The following is a 20083-nucleotide window of genomic DNA, read 5'->3' on the forward strand; positions in this document are numbered from 1 at the left end:
TTTTGTTATTTATAAACAGCCCAGAATTTGTAATAAGAATCATATTTGCAACATCTCATCATCATATTTTGTTAGAAACAGCCCAGAATTTGTTTAAAAATAATATTTGCAACATTTCATCATCATACTTGACGAACATGTCATCAACATTACTAAGACAATAGAGGTCATCATAGCTAACACATTGAAACAAAGTTCTCAACAGTCACCACGAGTTCACATAATATTTAGTCCCAGTTTACAAATGGCTCAGAAGCCATCACACAAGCCATCACAGTACATTACAACTAGTTTGAGTTTGCATCCATGCAACCAAAAGATCGAGTGTTCATCCATCAAACCAAAAGCTCCGGTTTTCATCCATCCAAAAGTATTGGGCATGGCATCACAGAGCAAAATACATGCCATCATATTACCTTTCACTGCAGTTCTAGCTTCTTCTTGCTCCTGGTATTGGAAGCTGGGCTACTTGGGCTGCCTGATGCAAGAGGGAGCCTCTTTGGGGTCAGCTTCTTCATGATGGCGTTCCTCCTCTTCGGTGTAGTTTCCTGCGCCTCTAACTGGACTGTGGCAAAAGCGTCCTCAATGACAGGACCTAGGATCACAGACTGCAATGGAACAGGCTCATTGGATCCACTTCCAGACTCTCTAGTTGATGAACTTGTACTTCTAGATCTCTTGGTTTTCTTTGCTCCAGAAGAAGATGATGCCTGTCTCTCCCTTTTCTTTGCTGCTGCCCTTTGTACAGCTTCATTTATTGGGAATTGCATGACTGATGGAGTAGCTACCACAATGCTAGTCTCTGTGTTTGCTCTTGCTGCTGCTGCTGCGGCTGCTCGAAGCCTTTTCTTTGGCACACCCCTACATAGGACAAGCATATGTATCAGTTTGAATTAAAGAAAATGGACATGCAGATGTAAATTAAACAATTTATTTCACCTTTCAGCTATCATTGCAGCTATGTCTTCAGGCTTCCCATTCTTACAGGTTTCCCAATGATGCCCTTTCTGATAGCATATTGGGCACTGATGCCTTCTATCCTTCTGGCTGCTACCACCTTCAAAAGTCCCTTTCATCCTATTCTTCCTTCTTCCTCCTGCTGTTGCCCTAAGTAGTGGAGGGTGCATGAAGAATCCATGGTTGGATGTGGGCCACATGCTCTTGTCTGGAATGCAAGGGATGGAACCTTGATATGCAAGCTTAAAATTATGGACAGAGTAGTAGTCAGACACAAAATCTTCCAGTCTGGCACCAGGGATGGAAGTGATGTAAGCAATTGCATGCTTGCAAGGGATTCCTGTGCCTTGCCAAACCCTACAGGTGCAGCTTCTCAGTTCCAAATCGACCACAAATCTATAGGCTAGATTGACTCCCTTTGCACATACCTCTGCCACACCTTCAGGAGAAGATGTTATCACTTGAATATCCAAATTGAAACTTTTTTCCCTCAGCTGCTTCTCAATGTGAGGCAGAATCTTTCCAGTAAACTTCATGGCCACCCTCTTCCTATGGTTCCATTTGATCAATATCTTCTGCCTTATTGTGTCCAGCAAGTCATCTAGGTTCTTTGCCTTCTCAGGCTTGATCCAATTGTTGAATGACTCGGCCAGATTGTTGGTCACATAGTCCACTTTGGAGCCCAACCTGTATTGGCTCCTAGACCACAGCTTCTTGTGGTTCTCATGCAGATACACCATTGCCTCAGGCTTGGCATCAGCCATTGCCTGGTAATGCTTCTCAAACATGTAGTTGCTCCATGAATATGAAGAAGCCCATAAGTGATCATCAAACACCTTGCCAGAGTACCTTTTCTTGAAATTTTGTACTAAGTGGTACATGCACTCCCTATGTTCAACACCAGGAAAAACTTCAGAAACCCCACTCATGACTGCCTGACCGCAGTCTGTATGGAAACAAAGTCCATCTGGGAATCCAATTACATCTCTCAACCTACTCATAAACCACAGCCAATTATCACAGTCCTCTGAATCAATTACCCCCACTGCAACTGGATACATCCAATTATGTCCATCAACTGCACAGGCTATACACAACTGCCCTCTGAACCTTCCATTCAAAAAAGTACTATCTACTGCAAGATATGGTCTGCATGCTCTAAGGAATCCATCTACACATGGTTTGAGTGCAAAGAATAGTCTTCTGAACCTGATCTTATTGTTTATGGTGTGGTGATCAATGACAAAAGATGAACCAGGACTAGATTCCTCTATCTGGGCCTTAAGCCTAAACAAATTGTCAAAACTTTTATCCCAATGCCCAAAAAGCTTGTCCATGGCTAGATTTTTACCTTTGTACATTCTCCTGTATGGCACAGTTACTTTGTACTCAGCCTTCAACCTCCTTGTCAGCTCTTTAATTCTAAGGTTGGGATCTTCCTTCAACCAGTCCAGCACTTTATCACAAACCCATAACTGAGTGATCCCAACACACACTCCAACCCTACTAGCAGCCTGACAATCATGTTCATGTGGGTTCCTTTTGATCTGCATAAATAAAACCAAGAATGCTGATTATAAACAAATAAATCATTGCAACAAAGAAATCATAAAAGAAGTGCTCTATACCTTAATTGTCACACCATCCTTCAGAGCTGAGGCATGAATTCTCCATGGACAGTCCAGCTCCTCTCTGAACTTGCAGTGCACCCTATACCTCCCTGGATCACTCTTGTCAATTACATACTGGTGCTCTCCAATAGCACAATGAGTAGCTAAAGCAATCTTAAAGGCATCCATATCTGAATACAAAGTTCCTACAGCCATAGGTGGATTTTTCTTATCATAATTAAGATCAGGCAAACCATCAGGGACCCTATCTGAAACCATCTCATCATCAGACTCATCACTCACATCTGAATCAGAACAGATTTCATCCTCAGAACTCTCATAAGCTTTAGGATTTGGGGGTGGTTGTGGTTGGTAGCTGGGACCAAAGTCAAGGTATAACACCTCATCATCAACACCAACATGCTCATTCATTGGGTGTGGGTTAGGCAGGATTTCAGGTTCATCAGACTGAGTATGTGTGCTGTGGCTTGGCTCTCCTAAGCTTGGATCACCAATTGAAGGGGTGAATGGGGTTTCAACAGACTTGGAAGTAGTACCAATGTCCCAAAGTGGAATCTGAGGGGGACCATTACTTGGCTTGTAATATGCAAAGGTAACGAAGCAACATTTGGAAACACTGTGTTTTTCAAACATGTGAAGCAAGTCTTGGTCAGTGCACAACTCGATGTTGACCTTTGTATCCAAGGCCCAATAGTAAACTTTCACTAACTCGCCGTAACCATGAGGATTGGTCTCCACAACTTCATCAACGAAGTCTTTGAAATTAATGCGGTCAGCATCCACAACTTTGCTCAGTTCATACCACTGACCACGACAGTTTGGAGCAACAATCCGCATTTCTAACGTGAAGCTACTGTCTGCGTCGTCCATCCTACAGATGAACAAGGATGAGCAAGCGCAGCAGTAAGCTATCGTGACCTAATGCATAGAGAGGGGGGGGGGGACGGACAACTCACCCGCCAGGAACGAGCCCGCTGACGCTGTTGCTTGCCGGAGCCATGCGCGAGCCCGCCGTTCCCGCCCGCGCGCGCTGGTTGCGCCACGCCTGGCCACACCCGCCTCGCCTGGGAGCAGCCTGGCCCGCCGCGCCAGCCGCGCAGCGCCCGCCCGCCTGGCACCGTCCGCCCGCCGCGCACCGCCCGCCCGCCGCGCCTGGCACCGCCCGCCCGCCGCGCCCGCCGCGCCTGGCCGCGTCCGCCGCGCCTCGCCCGCCCGCACGGTAGCGCCGCCGGCCCGCCGGTAGGGTTTGGAGCCGCCCTCACGCGAGTCTGCTCGGATGGATAAGTGAGTTGGGCGGGTGCGGGCGAACACTGAAGGGCAGAGGGCCACTGAAGGGCAGAGGGCAAAATTGGAACTGGAAATGCTAGGGCCCACTTGTAAGATCAAGGAAACGGTGGTTTGCTAACAGATCGGGGACGGAATGGTTTGCAGGGTAAAACGAACTTCAACTTGTCCTTGTAGATGTGCAACTTCATTTTAATGGCTTGAAGGTTAGAGCCAAGTTTCATAATGGCTCACAGGTAAAAGGCTCAGGAACAGAAGGGATGCGCTTTCCCGACGGCGTCACGTACATAAACGGCCGTCGAAGCCTCCGGAGATGCCACTGCCCGCGCCGTTCCGGGTTTTCTCCCCACCCTCCGCCGCCGCCGCCTCAGCCGGTCCCGCCGGAGCGCAGCGCGCGCTGATCTACGGACGCCGCGCGCCCCTCGCGGGAGCGCTCCTGTTCTTCAGCATCGGCGCTGTCAGCGCCGCCGTCGCCTGCAGGACGGGGTGCTCCTTGTCCCCCCGCCGCCTCCCATTCCTCGGGTAACTTCCCCCTCCCTCCTACGAGAGCTCGTTTGGCTGATGCGAGGAAAGCACTCGCATTATCATGGGTTTTGCGAATTTTGTGCTGCTGCAGTTTAGTGGATTACCACTCATTAGTGTGCAATTAGTTTGAGAATCGCAAGCGTGTAGCGGTAACTAGATCGCGGTTCGCGAGATTTTGTAAGATCATATGGAGTGGAATCGCATGATTTTGTTGACGCTGCTACAATTGGACTAGTGAATTATGCCATAGTGTAGCTTGTGAGAAGTGGTTGTTCTTGTTCATGTGGTAGCATGACTAGAGTTATTAAGTAGGCAAACTTTGGAGGATACAAATGTTGGCTCTTGTGTCTGTCATTGTATCTCCATAATCATATTGTGATACTAAGATTAAGAAACTAAGTTATGTAAAACTTTGCAGGGCAAGAGGTCTCAGCTCTGCTCGAATGGAGTCTGCTTCCACCACCGTGCCTTCCATTGTTGTATATGTTACGGTTCCAAATAGAGAAGCAGGTAGCTAGCTTAACTTTTTTTCTCAGCTATTGATGCTTTCTTTTCCACTGTAAGTGCTTGCCAATCAATTCATGCAGTTCTCTCCATTGAAAAAGGGCCAGAATTAGTATGTTTCGGGTTGTGAACATCCAATCTTTGTTTGCTTTATTAGTTTTTTCTTTTAAGATTTTATCTTTTTGCTGTTACCATTGTCGTGCATTTTTGTGTGTAATCATCTAATAGGTCTTAAAGAACTGTCTTACATCTACTGCAGGCAAGAAGCTGTCACAGAGCATTATCAGCGAGAAGCTTGCTGCTTGTGTCAATATAGTACCTGGTTTGAATTTGATTTTCTTCTCGCTTATATTTTTTTTTCATGTTTGACATTATGAACACACTGCACATGAAAATGTGATTGTTCATTGTTGTGTCAAGTGGCTTGTATAAGGGTGGGGGCAGGGGTTCGGGGATTTTCTCGGCCTGCGTGAGAAGGCCTCTTCTTACATGCAATGCCCGGAGGGCGACTTGCCCCTCGCAGGTCGAGTTTTTTTAAAAAAAATATTTATTCTTCCTAAAATGGAAGATTTTACTCTATGCAAATAATATTAACAATATTTAAATTATTTATTACATCTTTTGGAAGGTGTACTTGTGTTACAGTTCACGAGGGACAAGGAGAGCCCTGGGCTCTCTTGGCCTCCTGGCCTCACAAAATATTAATTTTCACTGCTCAATGTTAAACAGTAAATATTTCCACTTTTCAAAATGATTGGTAGGTTTATCTGTTAAGTTGTGCCATGTGAAGTTGGGCTACTTCTGTAAATGAGATTAGCTTCAAAACACAGCATAGCTAGCCTGTAAGGCTGTAAGAACTAACTATTTCGGAGCTTACTGAAATGATTTAGTTGGACCCCTGTGATAAATATTATTTTGCACATAGCTTCAGGCAACCTTGGCAGCCATAAACTAAAATGACAGAGTCTGTAATTTCGGAGAAAAAAATATCACAAGGCCTCTGGTGTGATGACCAGGGGTTAACCCGTCCACCAGGGATGATGGAGGGAGTAGGGACGAGGTCGTTGCCTCGCCTGCTCTCACGCTTGGCAGAAGATAGATAGGAGCAATAGATTAATATATTGCTTGATGTTCTAATTACACAGACTTTATATTTATAGGCTGATGGCTTTTGGCCCACGTTCAAGATCAACCAATCTGCAACTGTCTGGTCATTTAAACAAACCAAATCTTAACTAACTGCCTTCCTCCTGCTAATCTCTAACTAAATCTTAACTAATCTGCTACAAACAGATTGCTTTGTTTTGACTATGGATGAAATGGGGCAGGGTGCATTCTGCACCTGTCTTTCTAAAAAGAAACCAACGTATCTAATCAACCACTTTGGCGTCATCAACCTGAACTGGCTCTGGCCTCCGTGCTCTTCTTCTTGCATCACATGTATTGGTGTCCCCACATAACATCTTGCCAATAAATAAGAAGGATCAGTAGAATTGCATATAATATTTTCCTTGCTCTTCATCTTTGAACACTTAGTATGAGTACATTACTGTGTTCTTATGCTAGTTTTTGGAATAGAAAATCCTCTTATTTGTCTTTTCAAGTGAGATGAAAAATACTGAAGTCATCCTTATCCTCTCAGGCATTGAGTCTGTTTACTGGTGGGAGGGAAAGGTATGGTGCTAATAATTGCAACCACAAACTTCTAAATTTCCACTTGAAATTCTCTCCCTGCTTTTCGAACTAAGTCTGATTGTCTGCCCTCTTTCAGGTGCAATCTGATGCTGAAGAATTGCTCATCATAAAGACGAGGGAATCACTTCTAGATGCCTTGACCGAGCATGTCAAAGCCAACCATGAATATGAGTAAGCTCCGTGCGGTTTACTGATTTCCTGCTAGTTGATCCTAGTATATATAGTGGAGTAAAGTATAGTATGCAACACTGCTCCTGTTTACTAGTTCCTCGCACATGCAGTGTTCCTGAAGTCATTTCTCTGCCCATAACCGGCGGTAACAGCAAGTACCTGGAATGGATCAAGAACAGCACCCGGGAAAACTGATCTGTTTTACAGCCCTGAGTGTGTAATGCAGATCAAAACACCCAAGAATATGAAGTGATGGCTCAGGTCTTCCAGTGGCTTGCACAAGGGTGTTTCTTCGTCGACCTGTATATCTCAGTTACATTATTGTACCAAATTAATACTTACCATCTTCTCGTGCCAAATGATCTGGTGTGTTGTGTGGGTACTGGGTACGCAAATGCATGCATTGCTCTGTTTACAGGTTGACGCATGCAACTCAAACTAAATGATATTCAAGCATGTGTAGTGTTGCTCTTTATCTATCTTTGGGCCGAGCTTTCTGCTGATGTGTGCCTGAACCTTCCGTTGCAGCTACGGGGCTACCGGCAGCAGAATTTACTGCAAAAAGCCACCGCAGCGCAACCTTGGAGGCACTGCAGGCCTAAGGTCACAGTTTCAGAGCTGAAACAGAAAGCCTAACGGCCAGGCCAGCCGCCTCCTGCAACTGCTCGTCAGGATTAGAGCACAGTGGGGGCGACGCGAGACGGCCGTGAGCCCGTGACGAGGCCGCGCCGCGCCGCCTGTGTTCGACCGGTTTTTCACTCATTCCGCGTGAAAATCACACGGAATGCACGCCAACCGGCGAGCCAGGTGCTGACGTGTTAGAGCCTCCCTCAGCTCCTCTACTGGGTTACTGAGCGTAAATCAACAACCAACTAGAAGAGGACACTGCACCCGGCCTGGACAGGAATGATACACTCCAGATACTGTCAAGTGACAGCTTGTGAATCGCCATCCTCTTGTGTTGCGTAGAATGCGTGCCATTCAGCCCACACCAGGATGAACCAGCTTTTGTACTGTACATGCTCGTGACACGGTCGTTGATGTACAAGTGCCCCATCGGATTTTCGCAAATTATAGTAATCTCTTGCAACAGCTACAGCCATACAAAAACAACAACACCAAAAAAAAACGACAGAAATAATACACACACTGGCAGATTCTTACTAGTACGTTGGTCTTTCTAGCTACCCGTGACGAAACGAACCAATTCTTGTTCGTGTCACGTCACGTCCCTTATTGCACAGCACCACAACACTGGCACTGGAAACATAATGCACGGCTACGGGCGGCGGCGGATTGGGGCTCAGACGCTCAGTTGCAGGGCTCCCTGGCGAAGCCGACGCGCGAGGCGGCGACGTCGACGACGACCCGGACGTTCTGCTGCTGCAGGTTGGCCACCACGTTGACGACGGAGTTGACGTTCTGCGGCGCCTCGGCCATGGCCAGGCACGCCAGCGGCGTCGCGCTGCTGTGGATCAGCGTGTTCTCCATGGGCAGCGTCAGGTCCACGCCGCCGTCCATGTGCAGGGTCACGGCCGGCGCGCCGCCCGCCGCCACCTCGTCCGTGTTGAAGCACGTGTCGAAGGCTCCCAGCGACGTGTACCCGCTCGGCGCGCCCACCTGCCGCCGGAACTCCTCCCGCAACGCCGCGTACACGGGCGCCGTCCACCGCGTGATCACCGTGCCGGAGTCAATCACCGTGCCGGCGCCGGTGCCGGCGTCGAACGCGAACGCCCCCGCGGGCACCTTCACCCACGCCCGCCCCACGCTGAGCCCCGTCACGTTCACGTAGTACAGCGACGGCCGGTGCGGGTTGCTCAGCAGCGGCGTGTACCGGACGTTCTTGGGCTGGCCAGCGGCGCCCAGCCGGAGCGAGCCGGAGAAGTAGTAGGACTTGTAGCTCGGAAGGCAGTAGGAGAAGACGCCGCCGTACCTGCTCCCGGTCTGGGACAGCAGGGACATGGGGCCACGGCCGAGGCCGAGGAGCCCCTGCTTGGGCAGGTTCGCCGTCGGCCCGGTCACCGCGCCCACGCACCCGAAGGCAAAGTTGGCGACGGCGTCCTTGCCCAGCCGCAGCGTGTCGCTGCCCAGCGACGCCTGGAAGGAGGCGTCGGCGAAGGGCTTGGAGAAGGCGCACGCCGGCAGCGCGGCCTGCTGGTTCGCCGGGCACGGCTGGCCCTGGAAGAGCGGGCACCAGTCGGAGGCGCAGGGGAGCGCGGCGTACGAGGAGGAGCTGGCCGGGATGAAGCGGCTGCCGGCGGGGCACGTGTCGCAGGGGGCGCAGTGCGCCCAGGTGGCGTCGGCGCTGGTGTCGAGCGCGAGGAGGGTCTGCTGCACGGGGGTGCCGAGCCCGGCGCGGACGACGTACGAGGGCGGGGCCTGGCCGGAGGCGACGGGAGCGGAGGTGACGCCGGGCGAGGCGGCGGCCTTGGAGGAGAGGAAGAGGAGGCGCGCGTCGTCGGCGCGCGCGAGCGCGATGATGGACTCGAGCGGGGACGGGGACGGCGGGTGCACGTTGTGGTACACGGAGAGGTCGGCGACCGAGGCCGCACTACTGGCGGCGAGGAGGAGGAGGAGAAAGATGGTGGTGGTGGCCGCCATGGCCACTGGCGAGCAAGCTACTGGCTAGCGGGGGAGTGGCAGGCAGGGTGTATGAACGACTTATTAAGGAGTGTGCGGGTGGGTTTATATAGGGGTTCTTGGAGCGTCTTCCAGTTGTCATTGTGGAGGTTTAGCCAGGATCTTGCTTGCTTTATATTATTATATTAGCTCTTTTTTAATTAATTAATTAATCAATCTGTTACTTTCTTTGGATTTTTTTTTCGTTCTGAATGTTTTGCGGAAAGGAAATACTAGAGAGTTTGCACGACGAAGCTTGGTCTATTTTGTAAGACCATAGCCATGGTGAATGAACTGTTTTTTGGTGAATATGAATGGCCATGTCAATCACAAAAGGCACACGGGTGACCTGGGCCATGTGTTGGTTAGGGAGTGAAAAAAAATTCATGAAATTTTTTAGCAGCTTTGACCACTAATTAGAGGTATTAAATGAAGTCTAATTACCGAATCACCTCCAAAACTATAGTACCGTAGTATTTACTGTAGCTAATGAGGCCTTTGACCGTACGTTTAGGGAATTATTAGGCGCGGTTACTGTAGTATTACTGTAGCCAATCATGATAAAACTTGGCTTATTAAATTCATCTCGAAAAGTTATACCCATCCATAAAAAAGTTTTCGCAAATAAACTTCGTTTAGTATTTTATGCAGTATGCACACATTCGTCTTTTTGTGAAAAAAATTTCATCATGTAAACCAAACAGGCAAACACGGCCCTGAAGTGGATCCCAAAGCTAGGCGCCTAGGCCAGCTGAGAGCTGTCCGGTCGTAGTACCTCATGTAAAATGCCGTGTTTGGTTCTTTCTTTGGAAGAAGATGGCACACAACCCGAGGAATACTGTTAATTACGATGTCGAACAAAGCTAGTTTGCAAAACTAACTCTAGAACCCCTGCGCTAGAAACCTGAAGAATCTAATGAGACCTTTGACCGCGTGATTAGAGAATGATTACTGTAGCATTACTATAGCCAATCATCGATTAATTATCGTCATTAGATTCGTCGCGAAAAGTTATACCCATTCCTGAAAAAGTTTTATAAATAAATTTCATTTAGCACTCCATGTATGCGAGATTCTTTTCTCGGTTTGTGTACACGGTAAAACCAAACAAGGCCAATCATTGTCTACTGCATATACAGTGGCCGCCGTAACCTGAAAAAATGTCTGACGGCAGTGACGACACAGCTTCTTCGCGGGTCAACAAGGACAAGCATTGCGCGCTTCCAATCCCTCCACCACACAACTCCCAGTCTCCCATCGCTCTCGAATCCTCTCGTCTAGCTACAGTTGAGAGGGGAGAAGAAGGGCGTCGCGGGCGTCGCCGGCGGAGCTGGCGGTCCCCTCCGCCTCCGATGGCCTCAGGGCCGTCGTGAGGTGGCGGGGACTGCTGCGCTTGCGCCGGTCGGTGTGGGTGGTAGAATAGTAGGTCCTAGTACATCTAGGGTTAGATTTCTCGGCGTCGACGGCGAGGCGGCGGCGCCAAGGTGGACTAAGTCCTCCCGTGCTCTTCCTCGCCCCCGCGGCGCTTTACTCCGGTGCCAAAGGCGAGCCCGTGGAGGTGGTGCTCCCACTGTGGAGTTCCTATACATGAGTCGTTCGCCGGCGATTCATCGGCCCAGAGGGAAGGTGAGTTCGTCGGCTTCTAGGATCCAGGATAAGAAGGCAGCTTCGGGCCGTGCGGATGGTTGGAGAGTGGATAGGGCTCGGGTTTCTCGTGGCGGCTTCCGTCGCCGGCGACGAGTCCCTGTCCATGGTCGGCGAGGCTCGGGGTGCGTCCCCGGCCGATGCGGCGTCAGCGTTTGCTTCTTCTATTGCGGCTATTTTCAAAGCCCGGTGGCGATTGGGTTTCTCCGACCTTGGGTTGGCGGTGGTGCTTCTTCGGCGATGGCCGGCGACAGCGACGACGGGAGGTTGCGTCCTGCAGAGGTTTTAGAGCCTAGTGTGCATTTTCTTTGTTCCTTAGGGGCCTCTGGGCAAAATGGTCGCCACAGTTGTCTTCTGTATCCTTCTGGAATGTACCTGTATGTGTACGTGTATTTTGTATTGTTTCCTTAACGTATAATACAGGTATGTTTCGATCGAAAAAAACAAGGACAAGCATCATCACATCTTGGCGACTATCGTCTCGTGCAGGCACTCACTCCAGGGAAGCAGCCAGCCCACCAGAAACAAGCTCCTTCCTGCTGCTATATCTCCCTGAGACTCTGACTCTCAGTTAACGAGAGCCTGCCTGTTATTGCCAAACGGTTAGCAGCATTGTTGTTTGCAGAGACGTCATATTAACTGAAGAGCTGGTGAGGTTAACTGACGACCACGTATAGGTGCAGTACGCTGCTTATCCGTCGCTGGCCGGATCGAACTGCTGGTATACGTCGGTTATGCACGCGGGCAAGCACGGCACATGTGAATGTGTGATCGATCGGATCGAGGACCACGGGCACACGATCGAGTCGACCCGACCCATGGGCATGTTGCTGGCGTCTGCACAATGCTACAGGAGGTAGGTTACAAAGATGATGCATGATTAGCAGCGGCGCATGCGCATCGTATGTGCAGACGCAGAGATGGAGCGGATCTCGGCTTTGCCAGTTTAGCTAGAGGCGTGTTTTCGCCTAGTATTTTACCAATTACAGGCTGAATCTGACTGAATCTCGATTGGCTGCTGGGACGGATTGGATAGATAGATCACAGATGGAGCAAGTGGCTGAGAGCCGGCCCGGCGCCCCCTGTCAGTCCCGTGCTCGATCACGTCGCGCCCTGATCCCCGCGCGCGGCCACCAAAGCTCCCTGCACCCTGCATAGTGGCTGGCAGCATGCGTGAACACTGCAAGGTGCTGCTATTTTGTTGCCTTCCACTTCACGAGAGGCATCTCCAGCTCGATAACAGTCTGTAACTTTGAATGCATAACCCTAACGCGAAACGCCCGAATTCGTCTGACCGTCCATGAACACGCGCGTACGGTTGCTATGAGACACGGCAACAGTCAACGACACACTACGCCAGAAATGCGGAGGAGGAGCGTCGCTCAAGAGTCAAGCAAGAGCATAGTTCCATGGCTACGGACAAAACGTACCTCATGTATGGAGGAGTAGCTCTAATCACCGATTAATCTTCTATAGATAAGTTCTCACTACTACATCCCAGGCCCAGCAGAAGCGAACGAGATGATCGACGAGCTCATGAGCGACCCCCGGCGAGTGTCGGCCGGAGCATGCCGACAAGAGAAGCCAGCCCTCGCTCCCCTGATCTCCTACCAAACAAATCACCCCCAGATTACCGAGGCTAGCTGACATTAACATTTAACAACAATGCTTTCAGTGGCCTTCCTGACGAATACGATTCCTCCGCGGAATTCTCTGCGCGCACGCCCCCACGGGCTCCCTACGCCTGCATCCAAAGGGCGCCTGGTCACGGGTCTCCGGATCCGCAGCGATGCCGCCAACCTTCTGTCAGTCGGTCACCACTCACCCTAGCCCCTGCTGGATCAGGATCGGAGCGTCGCGGGGGAGGGAGACGCTTGGATTGGATCCTTGCAGCTGCAGCTCGCAGCTGATGATAACGCGGGTTCCCGTTGGTGTTCTGCCTGCGCGCGTCAAGGCAGCAGCGGCGATCGATCGGATCCGTTCGATCTAATCCAAAGAGCTAGCGCCGCGTGAACCGACAACAACTCTGCGGAGAGCTCGTGGCGCGTGAGATTGTTCAGCTGCCGAGCGGCGGACAGATGGGGTGCTCCGTACGATTCGTTTTCAATGGAGGCTGGAGCTCAAAAAAAAAAAGTCTGTGTTTAGATTTGTAAAATGGTGGTAAAAAAGGACACATTGGACACTGTAGCACATTATAGTACTTTTCGTTTGTTTGTGGTAATTGTTGTCCTACCATGATCTAACTAGGCTCAAAAGATTCGTCTCGTCGTGTACATCAAAACTATGCAATTAGTTTTTTTATTTACCTACATTTAATACTCCATGCATGAGGTAAAAAATTTGATGTGATAGGTGAATAGTGAAGTTTGGAGAGAGAAATTTTAGAACTAAACACAGCCTTAAGAGGAGCAGGCCAGTTCGGCAATCTAGATGTAAGCACATCCGGGGAATCTTCTCGGGTGCTGCAGTATGCATGGCTCCTCTTGCAGACTCGCAGGCCGCAACACGAAATCATTCCAAAACGGGATCGGCAATCGAGAACCAGATAGCAGGAGGGTGTTCGTGCTCTCTGCTGAGTTTGTGCTTTCATCCTTGACGCCTTGTGCTTGTGTGCGCGCGCGCAGGTCAAATGCGCGTGCAAATATACCCTGCAGAATCAAAATGAAACAGGACACATCTCTGCAACTCGATTTTTTTTCAAAAAAATCCAGTAGGATTGGAACTGGTCCCTCTGTTCCTAAAAGAATGCAAACTCTCGAGTCCCAAGGAGTCAAACAATTTTAAATTTGATTAAATTTATATAAAATAAATTAACATTTATATTGTAAATTAGGCATCATTAAATAACTATAAAAGTGGTTTAGGCAACGGGTTTGATCACCGCATGTCAATCCAACTTGGTCAATCGGCAGGGTAGTGTATAGCTAAAATATCTCGAACAATGATTCCAAAGGAAAAAATCATTTCAAACAACATAACTATACATGCATTCTCCGTTTGATGTTTGGTAAGCCCTACAATAAGCTGCACATAAAGAACAGGGCCAACCAGGGTATAGAACAAGAATGAACGAGCAAGTATACAACAAAGTTAGCACCGATCGTCTCTCCAACACGACATCAGCGGAGTGATGTCTGGCCGGCGAGATGGAGCAAGGCCTGCTTGTGATACGCCGTGCGGAGCTTCTTGTACTTTTGCACAAAGGTAGGCGGGTCGATGTCCTTCTTCAGGAACTTCTGGTGCAGCTCCTCAGACTCTTCGTCCAGCTTTGCCATTGATGCTGAGGAAACAAAATGTGATGAGTTCAGACATTTCACAAAATTCAAATACGTGGAATTAAAGTTTCTTTTTTTTCTTTTTCAACTGGTATTGCCGCATATCCACTGGGTGGCCACAGTGCCCTTCAAGTTGATCACATAAACAAAAATCGAAAAAGTTCAGAAGATTCTAGCATGATCATGTTGTGCATGTTCAAAGATGTGCACGAACAGTGTGACACATAGTGAACACTGTATCCCGTTATAAACCAGCAAATAACCACAGTCTGATACTCAGATACAAACATGTAACTGATAAGAAGAAAGGAACTGAAGATGTTATCGTTCAGAGTACTTACATTGGAGCTTATCAAGCAGCGCAGCAGGGGAACAGGACCTCATAATATCATCTTTCTGCCTCTCCAAATCAGTCAATCTGCCTTGGGCAGCAGCTAGTTCCGTGGTTCTTATTATTGTGCACTGTACAGATTATAAATGCAAATGAAATGTCAGCAAATAAATGAAGAAAGCTTCACAGCAACAGTTTTGCAAGGCTGTAGGTGACAAGCTGCACCTGATTCCTAAGCTCCAAAATCCGCTGCTCCTTTTCTAAATTCTCTCCTGTAGTTTACAATACAAAAGAGAGTAAGAATAAGTTACATATATCTTATTTGAAGTTCAGTAGATCAACGGGTACTTTTGAGACACCATTATTTTAAAGAAAGAGAATTTATGGCTCACTTGCAAGTTGCAATGTCTCCTTTCTAAGCTCATCACGTACCTGAACATTAAAAGGGAGCATCAAGTCAGCAAATACAAAAGACTCTTAAAGAATTTCCTATGTGGGTACACCAGAGATGAGCGGTTGAGATAAAACAAACTAAAACAGATAAACAGCAGTCAAACATCACAATACAAATACTTGCAGAACAATCACCACACATGGATGAGGGCAGAGGAAACATGAAAGTGGTCTTAGAACTCAGCTCGTATGAGCATCTACAATATGTAAGCTTTCGATCATTCAGTACGCCAGTGTAGCGTAGACTGCAAAGAAATAATTAACATAAAAAAAGAGTAGTGTGAAACAGTTTGCAACTCTACTAATCAGGAAAGTTTCAAAGGATTTTCCATAGGCAGTGCAGCATGGATAGCCAATACAAATGAGAAGACACTCTTATGAACTCCAATAATAATTGGAACCACTGAATGAGCACAAAAAATGTTGGTTATAGTGCAGAAAGGATTTCAGCATCCTCTGGTGAAGTCAGCATCACAAATATAAAAAGTGGTACGTGCAACAGAGCTTACATTGTTCTGGGTTTTCACTTGATCAAGTGAATTAAAGAATGCATTATATGCCTCTTTGTCTTTCAATAGCCTCTGTAACTCCTCGATACTGCACAGAAAGGTTTGATGAAAAAGATATGATAAGATTGTTGACTCCAGTCAAATTATGCATCATCAGGAAAAAAATGAACATTGTGCAAATAGACAAGTTGTCAATGTATACAATTCGGAAATGGAAACACAGCAAAACAAATCAGCCATGCATAAACGTTCCTTACAAAATTATACAGCAGTTATCGACTGGTTCTCCTACACCAAGCATCATGTTTTAGAGAAGCAGTTTGTCTCAACTTTTGCCCCTAGAATCACCCTACAAGCTGTCTGGCTCTGGATATTCAAGCTTGACTTAACATACACAACACATTCACAAATTATCCTTTTCCCATTCTTGCATGGGTCCATCCAAATATGCGATGCGGATCTGTGATGTAACGGTGTATGCTGAAGGACTATACCTTATTGCAATGTTAAGGTATCAATATTAGAGTGGTCATATGGCATGGATCTGGACACAGTTTTCCAAATCTCCTAGTTGGGGATAACCCTTAAAGCATGAAAGTTATAGTAAAGGGTAACAAAGTACTCCCTCCATCCAACTATCCAAGGCCCATTAGGAAATCTGAAAAATCCAAGTATGCAAGGCCTATTCCAGTTTTTTCTCGAAGTCATGGCGCGCAATGCTTCGTGGACAGTCGCGAAGTAACTCCGTCCCCGGATCCATTGTGGCACCATGTTTTTTTTTCTAATCCATCACACGTCCACCCATGCGCAGTGGATCCCAGTGGCCAAATGCCATAATTAAGAGGCTAAACTGTACGCGTTAAACGAGGACGAAGTAATTGCATTTTTTCTTCGAGTTAACTCTTCCTTGGTCTTTGAGTCATGAACAAATGGGCCTTGGATAGTTTGGATGGAGGGAGTATTTTGATTGCAATCTGTAACAGATACAAGATAGGAGACAATATTTTCTACAAGAAATCTAAAGTTAAATCATGAAAGAAAATAAGACCATGAGCTAACCTCTTATCCTTCAAACGAGCAATTACCCCTGCAGCTTCAGCAGGAGATGGTTGCCCACAGGATGAAGACTGAGGATGATCTGGAGCTCTTTGATGTGGACTGGCACTAGAAGAGGTAGGCGTGGATGGGCGTGAAGACGAGCCTACCACCGAGGGAGGGTACCAAGACTGTGTAGGGATTTCCTGGAAATTTGGATCCGTTTGCTGCTGCTGAGAGCTGCAATATGTACATTGAGCAGAGCCAAAGGCAGTAAGCAAGGGGAGAGAAAAAAAATCAGAACTGCTTACGACATATAATTTCGTTTATGCTATCTTTAATAATTCAGTAGATGCATCCACAGGAAATGAAACAGATATTCGGTCAAATTCTCTTTGGTTAACAAATGAAATTCTAGGTGCCATGGTTCGTGGGTGCAGCTAGACAAATTATTGTGATCAGACAACTTATTTTTGACTTGATAGGTTCTGAAGTAAACAGTTAATCAAATGTATACAGGAAAAATGTAAAACCTAGCTAATTTATACAGAAATGAAAAGCTGAGGCTCAGAAAACATAAATAGTACACCACCATAGATCGATTACTCAATTTCAACGGGACCAACGTACCCGAAGAGCGGAAATCTCCAGCTCATTGTATTAAGCAATCTGCATGAATAGATACAAGGTTATGGATGCCAACTGATAAACTGATCACTGATGTAATCTGAAATTTATTGTGACAATAAAAGTGAATGTCTAGATAAATTTTTGATGCAAATAGCATAAATGTGGTATTAAGTGCTCGTGGTATAACACTAGTCAGTTGCATTGTAAAAGTTGATTAAAATATCTACCACACTGAATTTTGTCCATCGTCAGAAATGGCATGCTCACTAGCAGATACAGACGTCTATTCCATAGGCCGTGACTTGTACCACGAAATTGACTAGATGTGCTATACTAGACCGGTGAATCCATCATTGCAGATGCCATTCGTGGCGGTGGTAACTTGCTACGATCACAGGGTTCATACGGGCCAGTAAGTAACCATCCAGTAATATAGCAGGCAAAATTCGTCAGTGGGAGAGTAAAGCGTGCATGATTCTGAGCGCAATTCCAGCAGAGGCGGGGCAGACTTAACGAAGGGGCATTCAGCTGAACCTTTCCCATTGGCATAATAAACTGCATCCGCGCCTAATCGAATGGTGGATCGGATTCGTAGTGGAGGATGGAGCATGCGAACCCTCTCAACTCCTAGAAAACATGGGAAGGATCAGATACCAAATCAATCCACCTCCGGATGGATCTCCAGTCCAGTGCACTGGACCGAGGGAGAAGGGCGGCGGCAGTCGGCAGAGGAGCGGCGAGGGATCCGGCAGAGGGAGGGAGGGAGGGAGGGGTCTCAGGCGCGGCGCGCTGGGATTCTAGTTTAAGAGCAGCTCTGCTCGGCTGATGCGCGCGCCGGCGCCGGGTAAGAGGGCGAACGCGTGCCAAACACGGGACGAGAAGAGGAGGGGGAGGGTTGATTACCCCGCCGCCGCCCGCAGCGCGCGAGAAATCAGAGGAGCATTTGCCTCGCTCCCGCGGTGGTTGCTTCCGTGCTCCGCCGCGACGGAGGAAGCCGCGGACCAGACGACGGCAGGAGAAGAGTCCAAGCCACGCTTGTTTGGGCCGTACGCGTTGTTGGGCCATACGCGTAGCCAACGACGCGCGAGTTAGTTTTTTTTTTTTGAGCACACTCGCGCGAGTTAGATGTTGCTGTTGGGCCTTGATGCTTGGCATAGGGAGAAAGGAGCCCAAACTGGCAGCCTGTCCCGGCCCAAAAGCGAAGTTCAGTGTATTTTTTTTTGTCGCTCGCTCAACTGTGTCCGTTCAGGGAATTTCCAATGAGATGAGTATACTGTGGGAGCACACAAGGAGGAGCATTAGCACATCCGCGAACACCTATGCTGAGGAACTTCCCTTGGATGGAGGCTTGTTGCTTTCGTGTTATGGTTTCTGTATGCACGAGTGTAAACATCAAGTCCATTGACATTGGCTCGGTCTATAACGTGACACTTTACAGACCAAAATATACACGTATTTGAAAAATCAGTAGTGTTAGAGCCTGTTTAGATCCATCAACTAATTGACACATAGCTTGTTTAGGCGTATGTGGTGACTTCGTCAATATCGATAATTTGTTTTTAATTTATAGGGTAGGATTTGCGTACGTGTATTCATAAAGGTAAGTGTGCGTGCGTTGTGAGTGTCTGAATTGTACAGTGTAATTAAAAAAATCAGAACCAACTATTATGTAGTAAAATCTTTTTAACTAGCTAAATAGCAACTATCCAATTAGATGATCGAACCTGACTAATTCCAACTAACCAACTAATGGATTTGGTGGATGAATCTAAGCAGGATCTTAATCACAGTGGCTCATCAGTCATCAGGCATCAAAGTGGCATCAAGATAAGCACATTCGTGCACCGAGAGGTTCGTAGGTGCCATACATCAGAATTTTGCTGAAAACTCGCATGCACCACACTGTTTTTTTTTCCCAAGAAATTATTGGTCACGCGCGGAAGCTCAAATTGAACTGGCGCTACGGGGACGACAGGAATCTCACCGTGGTTTATCTCGTAGCAGGCCCGGTTTAGTTCCCAAAATTTTTCATAGAGTATCCGTTACATCGAATCTTTCAACACATACATGAAATATTAAATGTAGTTAAAAAAATAACTAATTACATAGTCTAACTGATTAGCACGAGATGAATCTTTTAAGCATAATTAGTTCATGATTGGATATTATTTATCAAGTAACAACGAAACGTGCTACGATAACTTTTCGTCCAACTTTTTACAAACTAAACGGGCCGGAGTAGCAGGCCGCACCAAATTCAAACAAAATCCGGCACTCTTGCTTTCTTGTACTCCCTCCGTACCAGAATATAAGTATTTGTTGACTTTTGCTGATCAAGTTTGACCATTCGTTTTATTTAAAAAATTTATAAAAATATATAAATAATTATAATATACTTAAAATATATACGATGATAAAATATGTCATAACAAAATAAATAATATTTTCATAAATTTTTTGAATAAGATGAATGATTAAATATAAATCGCGAAAGTTGATAAATATTTATATTTTGAGACGGAGAAAGTACGTGTCTTGAAAAGAGCCAAACAAACACAGGAGAGAGCCAGCCCTAGGGCTAGCGCTGGTGGCTGTCGAAAGCCAAGCCAAGCCAAGCTAAGTGGGGGATGCCGTGCTGGCCGCACATGGCGCCACCCCATTGCCCCCGGTCCCTCCGCGGCGCCCTTCTTCCTCCTCCAGTCCCGAGAAAAACACCCCAAAACAGTATCGTCGGAGGAGCGTAAAAAAAAATGCTGAGGAATTTTCCTAATCATTTTTTTTCAGAAGTCCCTCTCATATTAAAAGAAATCTTACTATTTT

The 20083-nt window shown here is 47.3% G+C and overlaps 5 protein-coding genes across 6 annotated transcripts; 1 reads left to right on the plus strand and 4 right to left on the minus strand.

Annotated features, from left to right (window-relative positions):
• Positions 1 to 145: 145 nt before the first annotated feature.
• LOC120648884 lies at positions 146 to 1268 on the minus strand. The gene is made up of 2 exons (XM_039925523.1): positions 940 to 1268; positions 146 to 861 (listed from the first exon to the last, which is right to left on the minus strand). The coding sequence occupies exons 1-2, from the start codon at positions 1155 to 1157 to the stop codon at positions 420 to 422; spliced, it is 660 nt and encodes a 219-aa protein (XP_039781457.1). The 5' UTR covers positions 1158 to 1268; the 3' UTR covers positions 146 to 419.
• Positions 1225 to 3588, minus strand: LOC120648243. Its single transcript, XM_039924975.1, has 4 exons — positions 3545 to 3588; positions 2586 to 3459; positions 1314 to 2504; positions 1225 to 1245 (listed from the first exon to the last, which is right to left on the minus strand). Exons 1-4 carry the CDS (start codon positions 3586 to 3588, stop codon positions 1225 to 1227), a joined length of 2130 nt encoding a protein of 709 aa, XP_039780909.1.
• A 553-nt stretch (positions 3589 to 4141) lies between these two features.
• On the plus strand, positions 4142 to 7246 carry LOC120647057 (protein CutA 1, chloroplastic-like). Its single transcript, XM_039923664.1, has 6 exons — positions 4142 to 4394; positions 4816 to 4907; positions 5161 to 5223; positions 6544 to 6575; positions 6673 to 6767; positions 6878 to 7246. Exons 1-6 carry the CDS (start codon positions 4186 to 4188, stop codon positions 6960 to 6962), a joined length of 576 nt encoding a protein of 191 aa, XP_039779598.1. The 5' UTR covers positions 4142 to 4185; the 3' UTR covers positions 6963 to 7246.
• A 558-nt stretch (positions 7247 to 7804) lies between these two features.
• Positions 7805 to 9436, minus strand: LOC120647056 (aspartyl protease 25-like). The gene has a single exon (XM_039923663.1). It carries the CDS (start codon positions 9366 to 9368, stop codon positions 8079 to 8081), a length of 1290 nt encoding a protein of 429 aa, XP_039779597.1. The 5' UTR covers positions 9369 to 9436; the 3' UTR covers positions 7805 to 8078.
• A 4515-nt stretch (positions 9437 to 13951) lies between these two features.
• LOC120647058 (vacuolar protein-sorting-associated protein 37 homolog 1-like) lies at positions 13952 to 18314 on the minus strand. Of its 2 annotated transcripts, none has more exons than XM_039923665.1 (8): positions 18167 to 18314; positions 17264 to 17302; positions 16658 to 16873; positions 15599 to 15686; positions 15029 to 15068; positions 14862 to 14908; positions 14647 to 14767; positions 13952 to 14310 (listed from the first exon to the last, which is right to left on the minus strand). In XM_039923665.1, exons 2-8 carry the CDS (start codon positions 17287 to 17289, stop codon positions 14150 to 14152), a joined length of 699 nt encoding a protein of 232 aa, XP_039779599.1. In that variant the 5' UTR covers positions 17290 to 17302; positions 18167 to 18314; the 3' UTR covers positions 13952 to 14149. The 2 variants fall into 2 exon arrangements, with proteins under 2 accessions (XP_039779599.1, XP_039779601.1); XM_039923667.1 differs by lacking the exon at positions 18167 to 18314 and adding an exon at positions 17918 to 18120.
• Positions 18315 to 20083: the final 1769 nt, after the last annotated feature.

The sequence above is a fragment of the Panicum virgatum genome, chromosome 9K (assembly GCF_016808335.1).
Source record: "Panicum virgatum strain AP13 chromosome 9K, P.virgatum_v5, whole genome shotgun sequence".
NCBI classification, from domain to species: Eukaryota; Viridiplantae; Streptophyta; class Magnoliopsida; order Poales; family Poaceae; genus Panicum; species Panicum virgatum.

Coding starts and splice junctions, on each gene's coding strand:
- LOC120648243 (XM_039924975.1), bottom strand. CDS start 3,588: ATGGCTCCGGCAAGCAACAGCGTCAGCGGGCTCGTTCCTGGCGG. Junction 2,505..2,585: donor AGGATGGTGTGACAATTAAG/GTATAGAGCACT, acceptor TTATTTATGCAG/ATCAAAAGGAACCCACATGA. Junction 1,246..1,313: donor TGAGAAGCTGCACCTGTAGG/GTTTGGCAAGGC, acceptor CCCTGGTGCCAG/ACTGGAAGATTTTGTGTCTG.
- LOC120648884 (XM_039925523.1), bottom strand. CDS start 1,157: ATGTGGCCCACATCCAACCATGGATTCTTCATGCACCCTCCACTACTT. Junction 862..939: donor GCTGCAATGATAGCTGAAAG/GTGAAATAAATT, acceptor TGTCCTATGTAG/GGGTGTGCCAAAGAAAAGGC.
- LOC120647058 (XM_039923665.1), bottom strand. CDS start 17,289: ATGAGCTGGAGATTTCCGCTCTTCGG. Junction 15,069..15,598: donor AAGTGAAAACCCAGAACAAT/GTAAGCTCTGTT, acceptor TTTAATGTTCAG/GTACGTGATGAGCTTAGAAA. Junction 14,909..15,028: donor GGAGACATTGCAACTTGCAA/GTGAGCCATAAA, acceptor TGTAAACTACAG/GAGAGAATTTAGAAAAGGAG.
- LOC120647057 (XM_039923664.1), top strand. CDS start 4,186: ATGCCACTGCCCGCGCCGTTCCGGGTTTTCTCCCCACCCTCCGCCGCC. Junction 4,395..4,815: donor CGCCGCCTCCCATTCCTCGG/GTAACTTCCCCC, acceptor AAAACTTTGCAG/GGCAAGAGGTCTCAGCTCTG. Junction 6,768..6,877: donor AAAGCCAACCATGAATATGA/GTAAGCTCCGTG, acceptor TCGCACATGCAG/TGTTCCTGAAGTCATTTCTC.
- LOC120647056 (XM_039923663.1), bottom strand. CDS start 9,368: ATGGCGGCCACCACCACCATCTTTCTCCTCCTCCTCCTCGCCGCCAGT.